General features: G+C 47.5%; 1 protein-coding gene across 1 annotated transcript; it reads right to left on the reverse strand.

Moving 5' to 3' along the window:
• Positions 1–3,942: 3,942 nt before the first annotated feature.
• Positions 3,943–13,495, reverse strand: CCR7 (C-C motif chemokine receptor 7). Its single transcript, XM_080359567.1, has 3 exons — positions 13,430–13,495; positions 7,978–8,027; positions 3,943–6,357 (listed from the first exon to the last, which is right to left on the reverse strand). Exons 1-3 carry the CDS (start codon positions 13,434–13,436, stop codon positions 5,296–5,298), a joined length of 1,119 nt encoding a protein of 372 aa, XP_080215693.1. The 5' UTR covers positions 13,437–13,495; the 3' UTR covers positions 3,943–5,295.
• Positions 13,496–13,737: the final 242 nt, after the last annotated feature.

The following is a 13,737-nucleotide window of genomic DNA, read 5'->3' on the forward strand; positions in this document are numbered from 1 at the left end:
GAATTAGGGTTTTGTGCAACAGCGCTCATCAGCAAAGAAAGGAAAGTAAATATCTGCTTGCAATCTTATTTTAGACAATTGAATTAAAAAAGCGAAGCAACAGGAAGGGAAGTCAGAGTTTCGGTTCCTGCAAGCTGAAGATTTGCATGGGTTCAGCAATGACAAATACGTGAGATCACGCCTGGATCGGCTCTGCGTCTGCCATGCATGTGGTAGAGCTGAACCAAAATCTCCGTACTTGTTAAGACCTGAATAAGATTTTTGTATGGAGCTGTGACCATGACAGGTGTTTGTTTAATAGCAACAAGATTTGACTCCCTGCTTGGGTAATAGTCTTAACTCTGAAGAACTGGGGTCTCGCTGAGATGAAAGTGAACAATAGCTGGGAGGCAGGTTATCCTGCTGCGCCTCTGCGTACTTGAAAATCAGTGATTTCTGCAAAATCTAAACACGTGAGATCTACCTTTTTGTTTCAACACAAGGACAGGAAGGCTCCCATACATGGTTCCAGTAACAGAACTGCTACTCCTATTACTACCTTTGCAAAGTGACTTTCTACCTCAGTTTTAGTGCTGGGGGAAGAAGAGCAGGATTGACTCGGGTCACCGAGGAGCAGAGCTAGGGTTACAACCCTTATTTTCTAATTCTTGTCCAAAGTTTTAGCTGTTAGATCAGACAGAGCTGCTGTTCCCCTTGCGGTACCGCTACTGGAAACGTGCAAACATCACAGCTGCCTTGGTCGTGCGTCCTTTGAGTGGAATCGCTCAGTGCCAGTCTGGAGGTTCATACCATCATGAAGGGGCATTCAAGGAGGGAAAGGCTCAATAGAGAGCAAATATTGCTAGGTAATCTTTTTTCTAGTCAACGGCCTTCTTTTTTTTCCATCTTTTTCTATCTTCCTTTGTGCTGTGCATTTGGCTATTAATACGGATCACCGCAAGGCATAAACTGCCCACTCTGGGAAGTGTGTCTAAGAAGAACTCAGCAAAACCCTGTTAAGATCCTGTCCCTTTGTGTATCTTCTGTTTTTATGGTCAGCCACATCCGAAATTCGAGGGTTAGTCATTATATTACATGTCCGTTCTCTTTTCCAGCCCCCGAGGCGTACTCTCACCACACCGGGGGCTGTAAGGAGGGTAAGGTCAAGCCGTGGATTGTTCTGCTGGCACCAAATGCAGCGTGATGCTGTTTATCTTGTTATTTTTCCTTATATTCCATCTGCATGTTCTTGTCCTGTCCTTTGTGCCAACAGCGTGCTCTAAGCTGCTCCTGCCTTCAAATCCATTCAAAAGTTTCTACTTTTCAGTCTGGCAAGGCAGCTCTGCTGATGGAGGAAGATCACTGGCCGTGCAAGAAGTTGTCCCCCAAGATCTGACACCTCCACCCCGAGAAAAGGAGTTTGGGTTCTTTTTCCATGTAAAAGAAGGTGTGGGGAGAGGAAACCGTAGCCCACTCTCAGCTATTCTGATTGCTGCAGCCTGCCAACACCCTTCCTCATCACCCACATGCATTATTTTTAGGGTTTGTTTGCCTCAACTCCAGCTCATTCTTTCTTGGGGTGACAAGGACTTCCCTCCCGCAGCTACCCAGGTGGCACATCAGAAACCACAGCTGTGCCTGGAGAAGCTTCCCCTTCACCATCACATTAATCAGCTCATTCAGCAGCAAGTGGTGGGAAGCAGTGCCTGGGACAGCACGAGAAGGGAGAGGACAAACCAGCGTCTGCTCTGAGCTGGACGGGAGCAACCACATTTAGTGAGGCCTCATTCTAGTTTACCTCCCCCTAATTCCTCCTGCTTAGTCCAGATCTGTTTGGCACTGAGGGGTCTTAAACTGTAATTTAAAAATACACATGTGATTAGATAAAAAACCAGCAGGGAAAGAGAAATGATTAACATTGATACTTTGGAGCAATGAGGGGTGCACGGCTCCTGAGTGATGAAGGGGTTTCCCACAATGACATGGAGAAGGGGGTTGCAGGAACCACCTGGAGTCCACTTGGCTATGACCAGGTGGCACATCTCTCCTACTTTTATGTAGTTTATTGCAGACCTGTGGTCCCTTTCTGTAACAAGGGCCAGGCTTTATTAATTGACTTTTAATTGACTGAGATTGCTCCCAGTGAACTGTAAAAGGAAACTTCTTTCTCTGTCTCGCTGGTGGGAGGTACTAAAATGGGTTAAATTATCTTAGGAATGCACCTTTTTTGCTGAAATAGAAGCTGTGTGATATGGCTGGGATACTTATGGCCTCAGGTGTGACCTTGGATGGTTGCTTGGTGGGCTGAGTTTTACTGGAGTTTGTTTTCCTACCATTTGGGAACTTTCCTGTTTAAAAGCTGAGTTCACAGTCGCCCCTGAGAAGTGTGGGGAATTGTTAGAAGCCAGGCAGCTGTCTACAAAACCCAAGTTCTGTTTGGTATGTTGCGCACTCTGGTTCAGAGCTCCTGTTTCCGCAGGCTCTTGCGCAAACAGGCTCCTCGGACTCGGGGCAGTTGAGACTTCTGACCTAGTTGTGGTAAGCGAGACCTGGTGTTTATTTAAGGAGCCTTAGGTTTAGACTGTTATTATCTCAAGTTGTGTTGTGGTGCTGTGGTCTCCTTATTGCTGCTTGAACCCCTGTGCTGGATGCTGAAACTGGCCTAATACTTTCTCTTGAGGGAGAAACCATGAGTCTTGCATTGTTTAGCAACAGCAGAAATGGTCCTAGTTTGACACCTGACTGTTCAGCTTCTGTCTTCTGGTTTCCTTTGAGGTTCCTTTTTCTTTTATTCCATGGTTGCAATTGGGTTGCAGCTGGGTTAATAGTTAAAAGAAATGCTACTACTTAATCTGTTGATCCCCTATTTACTGTATAATTCATCAACAGGTCAAGCAAACCAACTTTTCTTCCATGTAGTTTATTTTACACAGTATTTTTCCTGCAGGGCAGTACTGATGTGAAGCTACGTTGATCAATAAACAGCTCTTGACAGGACTGGAAGGATGCGATGTGAGCTACTAGATACATACAAGATACAGACATTGGAAAAACAAAGGTATTTTTAAAATTGTTATAATTTATTTTCCACAAATAGCAAAATACAGTCAAGTTTTCAGACTTCAGTGGGGAACCTCATGTTAGGCCAATGTTGACATGATTCAGCTAAGTAAGTGACAGATTTGTTCTGTCCATTAATTACAAACAACCCCATGCACTCTGCAATCACTGCTGTCGTGTTGAGGAGGCACCAGATGCAGCTGTCTCAGGTGATGCTTTTAGTATCTCATTTGTGTAGAAGCAGCTGCATGTTTTCCTATTTAGAATACATCTAGTCCACAAAGACCTGAAGACTTCTCGCTTTGGAGAAGGGCAATTGCTTTTATCAAACAGGAGATGAGTCCAATTGATGTTTTGGTGAAGCAATTTTCCTTGCTAGAATAAGTTAGGTGAATGTATTTTGCATAAAAAGGTTTAGTTAAAGCAGTGTATTTTCAGGGTACATTCATGTATGTATTTAACTTTTCCTGTGTAAAGCAGCTTTACATATATGAATATACATAAAGAACATACTATTACTGATGGAGAAAACTAAAAAGGCTCTGTGTGATGGGTATTCCTTGCTCTGGCAATGTCTTGTTAGCTGAGTGTCTTGTCTAAGTAAAGACAAACCAAGAACAAATGATTATTCAGTGTCAGTCGTAACCCCCGGTTTTGCATGACGGAGAAGCAGCACTTCTGTACATGTTACATGGGTATTATAAAAGAAAATGTGTTAAATGGTTGGATGGGATTGTACTTCAGCATAGACGGGTAATGCAGAGCAGAATGTGCTTTCTTCCTGAATCCCAGCTCTTGGCAAAATCCCGTACCCCAGAGCCAAATGGTTTATGAAGAATTTAATTATAATGGCAGCCAGTTACATAACTGGCAACATTGTTTCAAAACCAGCTAATTGAATTCTTTCCTTGTAAGGTTGGTTTTAATTCTCCTGTCTCTAAAGCAGTGGTTTTTGACCTTTGCTCCAGAGAGTTCCCTGTATCACTCCTAATGGATCCATGGGCGGTACTGGAAAAAGGCGTAAACGTCTTTTTAGTAGGTGTGTTTTGCTCTGCGTGGCTCTGTATGACCACTGGAACATGCCGTATGGTTGCCACAGAGCTGCTCAGTTAGCCCACTCCTGCTCAGCATCAAGAGCAGTTTGTGGCCAAAACCTTTCGCCTCTGACGTAGAGCTGTGCTGGGAGGATTAGAGCGTGCACATTGCCAGTAACAGATGCACAGACAATCGCAGCAGCTCCTCCCCAGCTGACATTCAGGTGTCCCACGACAGCAGTTCCCAGGGTATTCATCTGTCGGGAGGAATCTTCGCTCTTGTAGTAAATGCACCAACTGGCATTACATTCTGGGCTTCTTTTCAAGGTCTTATTTTACATGACAATAATCTGATGTTCAGCTGCCGTGTTCCTTTCAAGTACATGACCCTGGCAGTGATCTTCAACATGCGACTGTCCTTTGCATTTAAATCAAACTGCGGTGAGTGGCATCTTTATTAGCACTGACAGTATGAATGCAAAACACGTTTTCAGTAGCTTATGAGTGAAATACATATCTGACTCGAAAGCCAGCTGCTAAAGTCCTTCTAGAAAGAGACGTTGATTGGGAAGGGAGAAGAAAACCCACATTCTTGTTTATCTCTTGAGGTCAGCAAGCAATAGCAGAGAAGGCCCCCACGCGTATGTGAAAATCAGCAGACTGTGTCCGCAGCAGCTGATAAAGCCAGGTACAAGGAAGCTTCAGATAGTGACAGACTGAAGTGGCTGGACTGCGGGCACAACTATATCCTGAATTTGAGAGTCTTGAAGACTGAGTCAGTGCAGCAGGGATCATTTTTGTGGATGTGGAAGAGCAACAGGTGGTCTTGTTAAAGCAAGGATGGTGCTCTTGGAAGTTCAGCTCTCAAATAAGCAATTCTGTTGCACAAATGTCTGTTTATTTGCCGCTTTTAGGGAAATGAGTATTTCTCATTTTGACTAGGAAAGTCTAAAAGGTGAGATGCCACGATAAATTCTACACTCACCCATCTCTCTCTCCCTTGCTTTGCTATTAGTCTCAGTTTTATTGAAGTCTCTCCATCCACAGGAGTATTGGCTGGCAGTGCTCGTTGTCTGAAACACGGGGAGGCTCCTGGGTTTCCCTCTTGCAGCTGCCTTTCCTACAGTAGTGGCAAGTCTTGCTCTGCCAGTAATTCAGAATAGAGGAAGGGTAGGAAACCGCTCCAGCCTTCAGCTTGGTCAGAGCCCGCCTGGAGCTGGGCTCACGGGGAGAAGGTGGTGGTTGTCTCTGTCTCCATGGCCAAGGAAAACCGCTTGCTGTCGCGGCAGGTGGAGAGCTGCCAGAGGCGCTCCTGGCTCAGGCAGCCCAGCTCCTTCAGAAGCTTGAAGAGGTCGTTGCGGAATTTGACACCGATAAAGGCGTAGAGGAAGGGATTAAGGCAGCATCGGAAGCAGGCCAGAGTGTAGGTCACGTCATCCGCCACATCGAGCTGCTTGCTCTCCTCACACGAGCTGGTGTGGTTGAAGGCTGAGATGGTCTTGGCCAGCATGACGCTGTTGTAGGGCAGCTGGAAGACCACGAAGACAATTACCACGGCAATGATGACCTTGATGGCTTTATTCTTCTCAAAGTTGCGGGCCTGGAGTAACGTTTTGATGATGATGAGGTAGCAGACAGACATGACCAGCAGGGGAACTAGGAAGCCAAAAACCATTTGGGACACTTTGATGCCAGTGTTGAAGGTCTGCAAGTCATTAGCGATAATGGAACAACGAGGATAGGTGTCCAGGTTATTTACGCCGCTGTGAACCAGCTCAGGGATTGAAAGGATGAAGGCCAGGAGCCAAATGAGGACACACGTGACCTTGCTAATGAATATCATCCGGGGACGGAAGCGGTGGGCGGAGGCCGCCTGAACAATGGCGAAGTACCTGTCGATGCTGATGGAGAGGAGGAGCAGCATCCCGCTGAAGAAACTCATTTTGCAGATGCAATAGACGGCTTTGCAGGCAAACTCCCCAAAAAGCCAGTGCATGGCTGCACTTGTGGCCCAAAACGGGAGGGTGAGCAGGAAGAGGATGTCTGCCAGAGCCAGGTTCAGCAAATAGATGTCCGTCATGGTCTTGAGCCTCTTGAAGTAGATGTAGGTGAGCATCACCAGCCCGTTGCCCAGCAGCCCCGTGAAGCAGATGAGGGAGTACATGGCCGGGAGGAAGGCGGCGCGGAAGTTACGGACTTCCTCCTTCTCACACAGGGTCTCAAACATGGTGTAGTCGATGGTGGTGTTGTCATAGTCATCGGTAACGTTGTTCCCGGCACAGAACTAGAAGAAGGAAGAAAAGAAGAGTGCGTTGGGACAGGTCCTGTGCCCCTCCTGGTGCTGCTCTGTGGAGCAGGCAGGAGTTACCAGCCACAGACCGCAGAGAAGTCCCAGGGAGTTCCCAAGCGCTGGCTCGTGCCAGCGTCGTGAACAGGGTTGGCAAGGTCTCGTGGCTGAAAAACTTTCCCGTAAGTGCGGAGAGTTTGGGGTTTTTCTGGAGCTCAAAGTGGGAATCCCACAAGAAATGTTTAGCGCTCAGCCAAAGCGACACCTGCAAACTCTCAGATGTGTGGCTGCTTTCCAGGAGGTTTTGGGACCCACAGACAGCTGTACGTGCATAGTCAGCCGTCAGATAAAATGGGAAAGATAATACATCCTTCAGTGTTCGCTTTTTCTCGGCAGGGACAACATTTCCTCTTGACTGACTCTACTCCTTAGACATTTTTCTAACTGCAGCATTCCCTCCCTTCTCCCATCTGAGATATTTCCGTTGCTCCTGTCCCCTTCTCACAGAGAGCACCGTTCTGGCCCTGCTGCCACCCTGCTCCCCAGGTGAAGGCTTTCATGTGAAGACAAAGCCTCCCTGGGCTGTTTTCGCTGCTTAATTAATAGAGGTGTCAATGAGATCAGGAGGAAAAGCAGCGAGTGAAGCAGGAAACTGTTACCGCGATGATGTGGACACATTGCCAATGTCTCATTCAGGCCTGGGCCCCTGATTTAAGTTCTGATTATTCTTGTTTCATCCTCTTAAACTGCTGTAACCTACAGGGCAGAGCGAGCTTGTGGTATCCGTGCCCTGCTTTTGGTGTGACTTATTAGTCTCCAGTACCTTCTCCCCATCGCACAGAGATGAAAGGTTTCCCCTGGATACCTCTGCCTGTTATCACTCAGTATCTTCGCGCGCTCTCCATCGCAGGCAGCCTTGGCGTTCACCACATCCTGCCTGCTATGTGGAGGCAGACTGCCAGAAGTGAAAGGGAAAAGAAACAGGCTGCAAAACTCTCCCTGCTGTGCTGAGGCTCTCAGGGAGCGGGGGGCCGGGGGGTGGCGGAGGCTGCTGCTGTGGTTGTGGCAGCGTGGGGCCCGCAGTTCAGGAGTGGGTCACAGCACAGCTTGGTGATCTGGGTTCTCCTTCCCCCTTCAGATTTGCTCTGAGCAGGAGTAGGTGGAGGAAGATGCTGAACTCTTCCTCCTTGAGCATGTCAGCGCTTCAAGACTGACCTCTGTTAAAGCCCAGCGCTTTGACCAGGTTTTTCCAGAGCCACGAGCCGGCTTTTCACAAGCACACGGTGCAGGATGCTCTCACCTTTCCTGAAAATGCTCATTTTGGTGCTAGAAAGGGACTTGATCCTAACATCCTGGGCCATCTTAAAATTGCTGTGCATGTCATTGTTTCTCTCCTTGCTTTTGTTCTGTTTGTTTGTTTTCCCTGTGGCTTCTAGCCCTGCTCTGCTGTCTCACCACTCACCTCCCCGCAGGCTGATCCTCGCTGAGAGCCGTGTCCCACGCGTCTCCGCAGGCCTGTGGGCGGCTGATTTTTGCCTGTCAAAGCTTTTGAGCTCTCTCTTTACCCACAACACAAAGGCAGCTGCGTTTCAGCAATGTTTTTTTTTAACATCTTACCTGAAAAATTAGAGGAAGGCTGAAAACAAGGATGACCTTTAACTGTTTACCTGTAGAAGAAGGAGACAGCGTTAGCAGTTAGATGGGGGTTTCCACATGATGCTCACTTTGAAAAAGCAGTGGTAGTGTACTTGAGCATGGCATTCTCAACCCTGCAGAGCTCCCCACAGCTGGGTAAACTAGAAACCCAATGAAGATTCTAACAGGATAACTCAGGGTCACATAACAAGTTACTGGCAGAGCACAGATTGAGTCTGGAGGGTCTGGCCCCTCCAGTTTAATCTGTAAAGGCCGATTGCTAACTCATGCACAGTATAACAATGTTTATTTTATACATGACTTTTTTTTCCTACAGTCAGCAGGGTGTAGCGTGCTCAACCCTGGTAAAAACACACAGCTGTGCGGGCAATAAATTTGGCCCAGCTGTTCCCTGACAGCGCCGTAGAACAGGAAAGCTCTGCTGCCTGCAGGACGTGTGTGACTGAAACTGCCTGAAATTTATTGCTTGTCTTTAAATGTCAGAACAGGTTTCTGCCGCCTTTGGATGTGGAGATACAGGATGCTGATGGCTGGGAGGAAAAATGAAATTCAGAGCCAGAGGTGATAGTGGTGAGAGCAATCTCAGACAAACAGTTCTTCCTGCTGTGGTTAGCAGAGGCATAGAGGCCAGTGAAAGCTTTCTCTCTGCTCTATTTAAAGCACATCACCAGCATCTACCTCAGGCAGTTGCAACTAAAAGTCACTCAAGCTGGAAGGTGATCTGGCAATGGTGAGAAAGCCCTTGCCTCCGCACTGGCATGACCAGATGTGTACATCCTTGAGGGAGATGAGGCATCAGCTGTTGTGAGCATCACGCTGCTCATCCCAGGATGTCTCTCTGGGCACTGCTTTGTTTCCTGTGGCACAGTCCTTCACTTTCCTGCTGATTTTCTGGTCCGGGATCACTGAGCGAGGCTGTGGCAGAGGCATCTCCTGCCTTAGGCTTTCAGCTGCCTGTTTCTTCTAGAAAGCATGGCTTTCTCCCTGTGGATAAACCTGTTTGTTCATAAATTTGTCTGATTCCTTTGCCTCTCTTGTGCTTAGCGCTCTGGTGTACACAGCTCTGTTCTGTTTCTTTGCAGAGCTCCTTCGCACCTTCTCTGCTCTGCCAGTTGCAGTGTCACGCTGGGCCAGGATGAAGAGCTTCCACTACTTCAGGTAACTACAACCGTTACGCCGCTATCCCTGCTTGATCACGTGCAACAGCATCACTAATAACAGAAACAGTTACTTGGGTATCTCTGGTTGGAGGTGCTTGTTTGTATGCGAATGCTGATGTGTGGGTGAGAGATCCTCAGCCACATGTGAAAAAACTCAACGTCTCAGCCTCCACAGCCTGTCTGCGAGCTTCCCACTGTCTCTCATAGAAGTTCATTCCTTGCCTTCCTCCCTTATTTTCATCTTTCATACCCGTGCAGCTGGATGCTTATTTATATTCATCTACCCCTCACCTTCTCTGAATGTCCCTGGGGGAATCTGAAAAGTCTAATAGTGCAGTTAGTGCAGTTCATAGTGAGGAGCAGAGGACACCACGGTTGGGTTTGAGGAGTAAGCGGGGAGGCTGAATGCTTCTGGCTATGTTCTAGTTTCTGCGTGTCCCATGGCTCTCGCTCTGACCAGTCCCAGACTGCAGGAAGAGGTTTGGTGAGCATCTGGTGTAGCTGTCTCCCTTCAAGCTTTTGCATATTACACACAGGAAATACACCAAAAGCCCAAACTTCTTCAACCTGCTGGGTGAACTTAAGCAAGTCTAGCCTGTAATTGCCCTCTCTGCCTGGGACGCAGGCATGAGGTCCCTGACCTCTGCGAAAACCCAGCCAGTGGTGTCTTTTCTCTTCCACCTTCGCAATAGCCTGATTTCCTAGGAACTCCTGGAGTTGGTGCTTTTGTCTGCCTGTGCCTGTTGGTGGGTGACAATTACCTCTCCTGACCCTCTCAGACACGTTGGCCAAGGGGCTGATGCCCCAAAGGCAATTAATTCCTAGAATCTCTATAAAGAGAAGGAGGAGGAGAAGAGTCGCGCTCAGTCCACAGAGGGAAGGCACCACCCTAAAGCCGGTTCCATCAGTGCCTCGCTCTCAGCATCACTTGCTGGCGGTTTCAGCATCATGCAAAGGACGTGGTGCCGCCTGGTGCCAGGCTGCCGCACCGGCACCGCCAGCCCCGCCACGGTACCATCGCCCCTTCAAACCAGCCCAGCCCAGCCCCTCTTTAGCCTGAGTGTCACGAGTGCACAGCCCTGGTGAGCTGCTGTTCTGGTTTTTAATTGATATACTCTGACGTGTGTAACGAAATAGAACTGATAAAGTGACTCAACTAACGATCCTGAAACCGTTCAGCTAAGTATCATTCCTTTGAACATCTTCACGCTTTTTTTTCCCCTCTCAGTTGCTGTTTCAGGTGTCTTAAATGTCAAATGATTTTCAATAGAGAAAAAGCTTGCACTGTTTCTTCCCTTCTTTCTGTCCCCACAGCCCAGCTTACGCATTTGCAAAGGCAGAAGCAGAGCCGCAGTGTGTCCTCCTGGGCCTCCTGCACCAGTTTGAGCGAGTCCTCCAACCACACTGGTTTTGGGCAGAGTGGATGAAACTCGCTTCTCCCTGCAGTCCTCGCAGGGGTCCCAGGGAGCAGAAGAAATAAGTTGCAGAGGGGAAATGAGACACGCTCTGGAGTTTAATGGTCAATTTTAGGTACCTTTCTTTACTTTTTATCATCTTTTTTTCTTCTTTTCCTCTGGCAGTTCTCTGCTGTGGGTATTTTCCTAAAGTTTTGTTCCTCAAAACATGAAGAAAAAGAAAAACCCCTCTCTCAAAAGTCCCCACAAACAGTTGAACTAGAAACCTCATTTATAAAAAGACAACAGAAACCCATTACAGCGAATGAGTCAAGACACCTGATAAAGCCCCCGCAGCCCTCGGCTGGCGCTGCGCTGCTTTGCTGCAGTTCTCAACAGCACAAACCAGTTTGCGGGCCCTGGGGAAGGAGAATCACCCTGTGTGAAGAGCGAAGGGGCTGGGGATGGCAGCAGCTTTGAAAATCTTCCTCCATAGAGTGAGCACGAGGGTTGGGATTCATCCCACTGAACTCCAGCCCTTGACGCCTGCTTTGGTGTTTAGGTTCCCTCCATAGCGCAGGGAAATAAATGGGTGTTTTTAAGGCATGGTTAAGCTGTCATTGGGGTGCAGTTCATTCTGTGCTATGGCAGAAGGGTGAGTGCTTAAGTTTGGACAGATCACAGAATCGTCTGGGTTGGAAAAGACCTCAGAGATCATCAAGTCCAACCCTTGGTCCAACTCTAGTCTGTTTACTAGATCATGGCACTAAGTGCCTTGTCCATTCTCAGTTTAAAAACCTCCAGGGCCGGCGAGTGATCCCATCCTGTTTATCTAAATCTCCCTCAGCATCAGCAGCCAATCTTAGGTAAGATAAAAGAAGCCGTAGTAGCCGTGAATCCCCCTGGTGTGCCCAGAATAGTAAGAAAGAGCAAGAAATTTTTGGTAGCAGAAAATCTACCCAGAGGAGCTGAAACTCAGCCATGCGGGATGGTTAAAACTGGACCAACAAAATCCCGCAGAACAAAGGACAAGGTCAGTTCCTTCCCCAGCAGGGCAGCTGCTCCTCTCTGCTGCGGCTGGGGAGTGCACAGAGGGAAGAGCAAGGGCCGGGGGTGCTGGCAAAGCCGAGCAAACCCGCTCCGGCCAAACCTTTGTGGTGAGAGAATGTTTTTCTGTTGGCCAGAACCGCAAAAGTTTCAGTCTTGAGCACCTTAGCACATGTGTAGGCAGCGAGTAACGTGCTGTTTGTATCTTTAAACATGTACCGGTTTCTGGTGCCTCTTGTGATCGGTATAGGAGGCTTTTGGGGAAAGAACCGTATCTTTCTGGGAAAAAATTAATCATACTTAAATGAACTAACGACTATTGGCAGTTACCAGCTCTGTGCCCGTTCTCCCGCCTCTTTCCCCTTGACTGCTCACAACTGGCAGAGGAAAAGTACCATCATTTCAGGAGTGATCAGACCCGCTGAAACCAAGTCACACTTTGATTACCTGTGTGCACAGATCTGTTAGAGAAGAAAGTTAATTATTATCTGCCTCCTCCCCTTTTAGGAAATAGTGAATCAAAAGACAAGATAAGCAGAGATAAGCAAGTTAAAAGATTCATTCTGAAGTGAACGGTCACGTTTCATACATCACTGCTTAAAAAAAAAAAAGCAGCAATAATAACTTGCATCTTCCTGTGCTGCAAAGTATTCTTTTGGGATATTCCTCTGAAATACAAGGAAAAGCTGTGATTTGAAAATGTCACAGAGAAAAGGCAGTGATGCCTCCCATTCCATGCTGTTACAAAGCTCAATTCATTACAGCTGGAACAGGGCTTTACTGGGATGAGCTACGACTGTCCCATTGCTCTCAGCATCCTTACTACAGCTCTGACCGTGCCAGGGAGCACGGAGAGGTGGTGGTTGTGTTGTAAACCAAGTTTGGTTCATCTGGTTATAAACCAATTTACTCACCTGAGCTATTGCATTTGCTTCCCTGCATTCCCTCAGTCACACTGGGGTGAGTGTTTGCAAATATTTGAGCAATAAAAAATTAAAACAAGTCAAGAAGGAATAAATCCTACAGTCTCAGCAGAAAGAGGCGCCTGCAGCTGATCCGCCACATCTCCGACCCACAGAGCCATCCCCATCCTACAGCCACCCACCTGTTCACCATCCTGCAAAGCACGGGGGGTAAAAGAACAAGAACAAATGGCACAAGAAAGTTTCAACCTTTCAGAAAAAAACAAAGCAAACGTCCTGGCCTAACACAATGTCATGGACCACAGAGAAGAGGGTTCGCTCACCGGCTCTTCTCCGTGAGCTTTGTGTGGGGTGATCCACAGGAACAGAGACCCCTCTGAGTGCGCCCACTCGGGGCTGTTCCAGTTCTCAGCAAGCACAAACCCATAATTTTTGCAGTGATGAAGATATTAATTAATAGAAACAATTTGCAAAAGGCTGCACAACCGTAGGCAACAAACTCAGATACGCTTGCTCCTAATTCCTTGATTTGTTCGCTGAATTAAAATGTTGCTGAAGAGAGAGCTTTTTTTTAAATAAAAAAAAAATAAGGATATAGAAGAAAAGTTACAAATATATGAGAAAAGCTTGTTTGCTTTGGGACAAAATAACCCTTTGAAATTGCCTCCAAACCTATTTTCTATGTGTGATTGTTTCCAATTTTAGTTTTTTTGAGCTTGTAAAAGAAATATTTGCTTCTTTTTTGAATAGTAAATATAAGGAAGATGAAAGCATTTTATAGCGTTTAAGTACTCTGTTAAAAATGTTTCATCCCTGTGTCACAGGGCATGACTTTGGGCATTATTAGAAAGCTAAAGACAAAGACCGAGGCTGCAGAACGGGTACTCACCATCCATGGTCGCGTTTCAAACCGAGATGAAGTCACAAGGTGAACAGGAGCATCGTACGTTCCCACGCAGCCTCAGCACGCCAGGGACCCTCTTGGGGACACTGTCTTTTATACTTCCTGCACCTCTGCAAGAAGCTCATGACACAGCCTGATGTCACTGCCATTTCGCAGACCCTCCTCCTCCTCTCGGCAGCGCAGGAGAGTCGCCGTGTGCCACGCTGCTTTCGGCGCTCGGGCGCTTCCTCGGCACACGCGGCTGGGGGCTGCGCACACACACTTTAGTGATACTCGGTAGAATGAAGCGGGTT

The sequence above is a fragment of the Nesoenas mayeri genome (assembly GCF_963082525.1).
Source record: "Nesoenas mayeri genome assembly, chromosome: 26".
NCBI lineage: Eukaryota > Metazoa > Chordata > Aves > Columbiformes > Columbidae > Nesoenas > Nesoenas mayeri.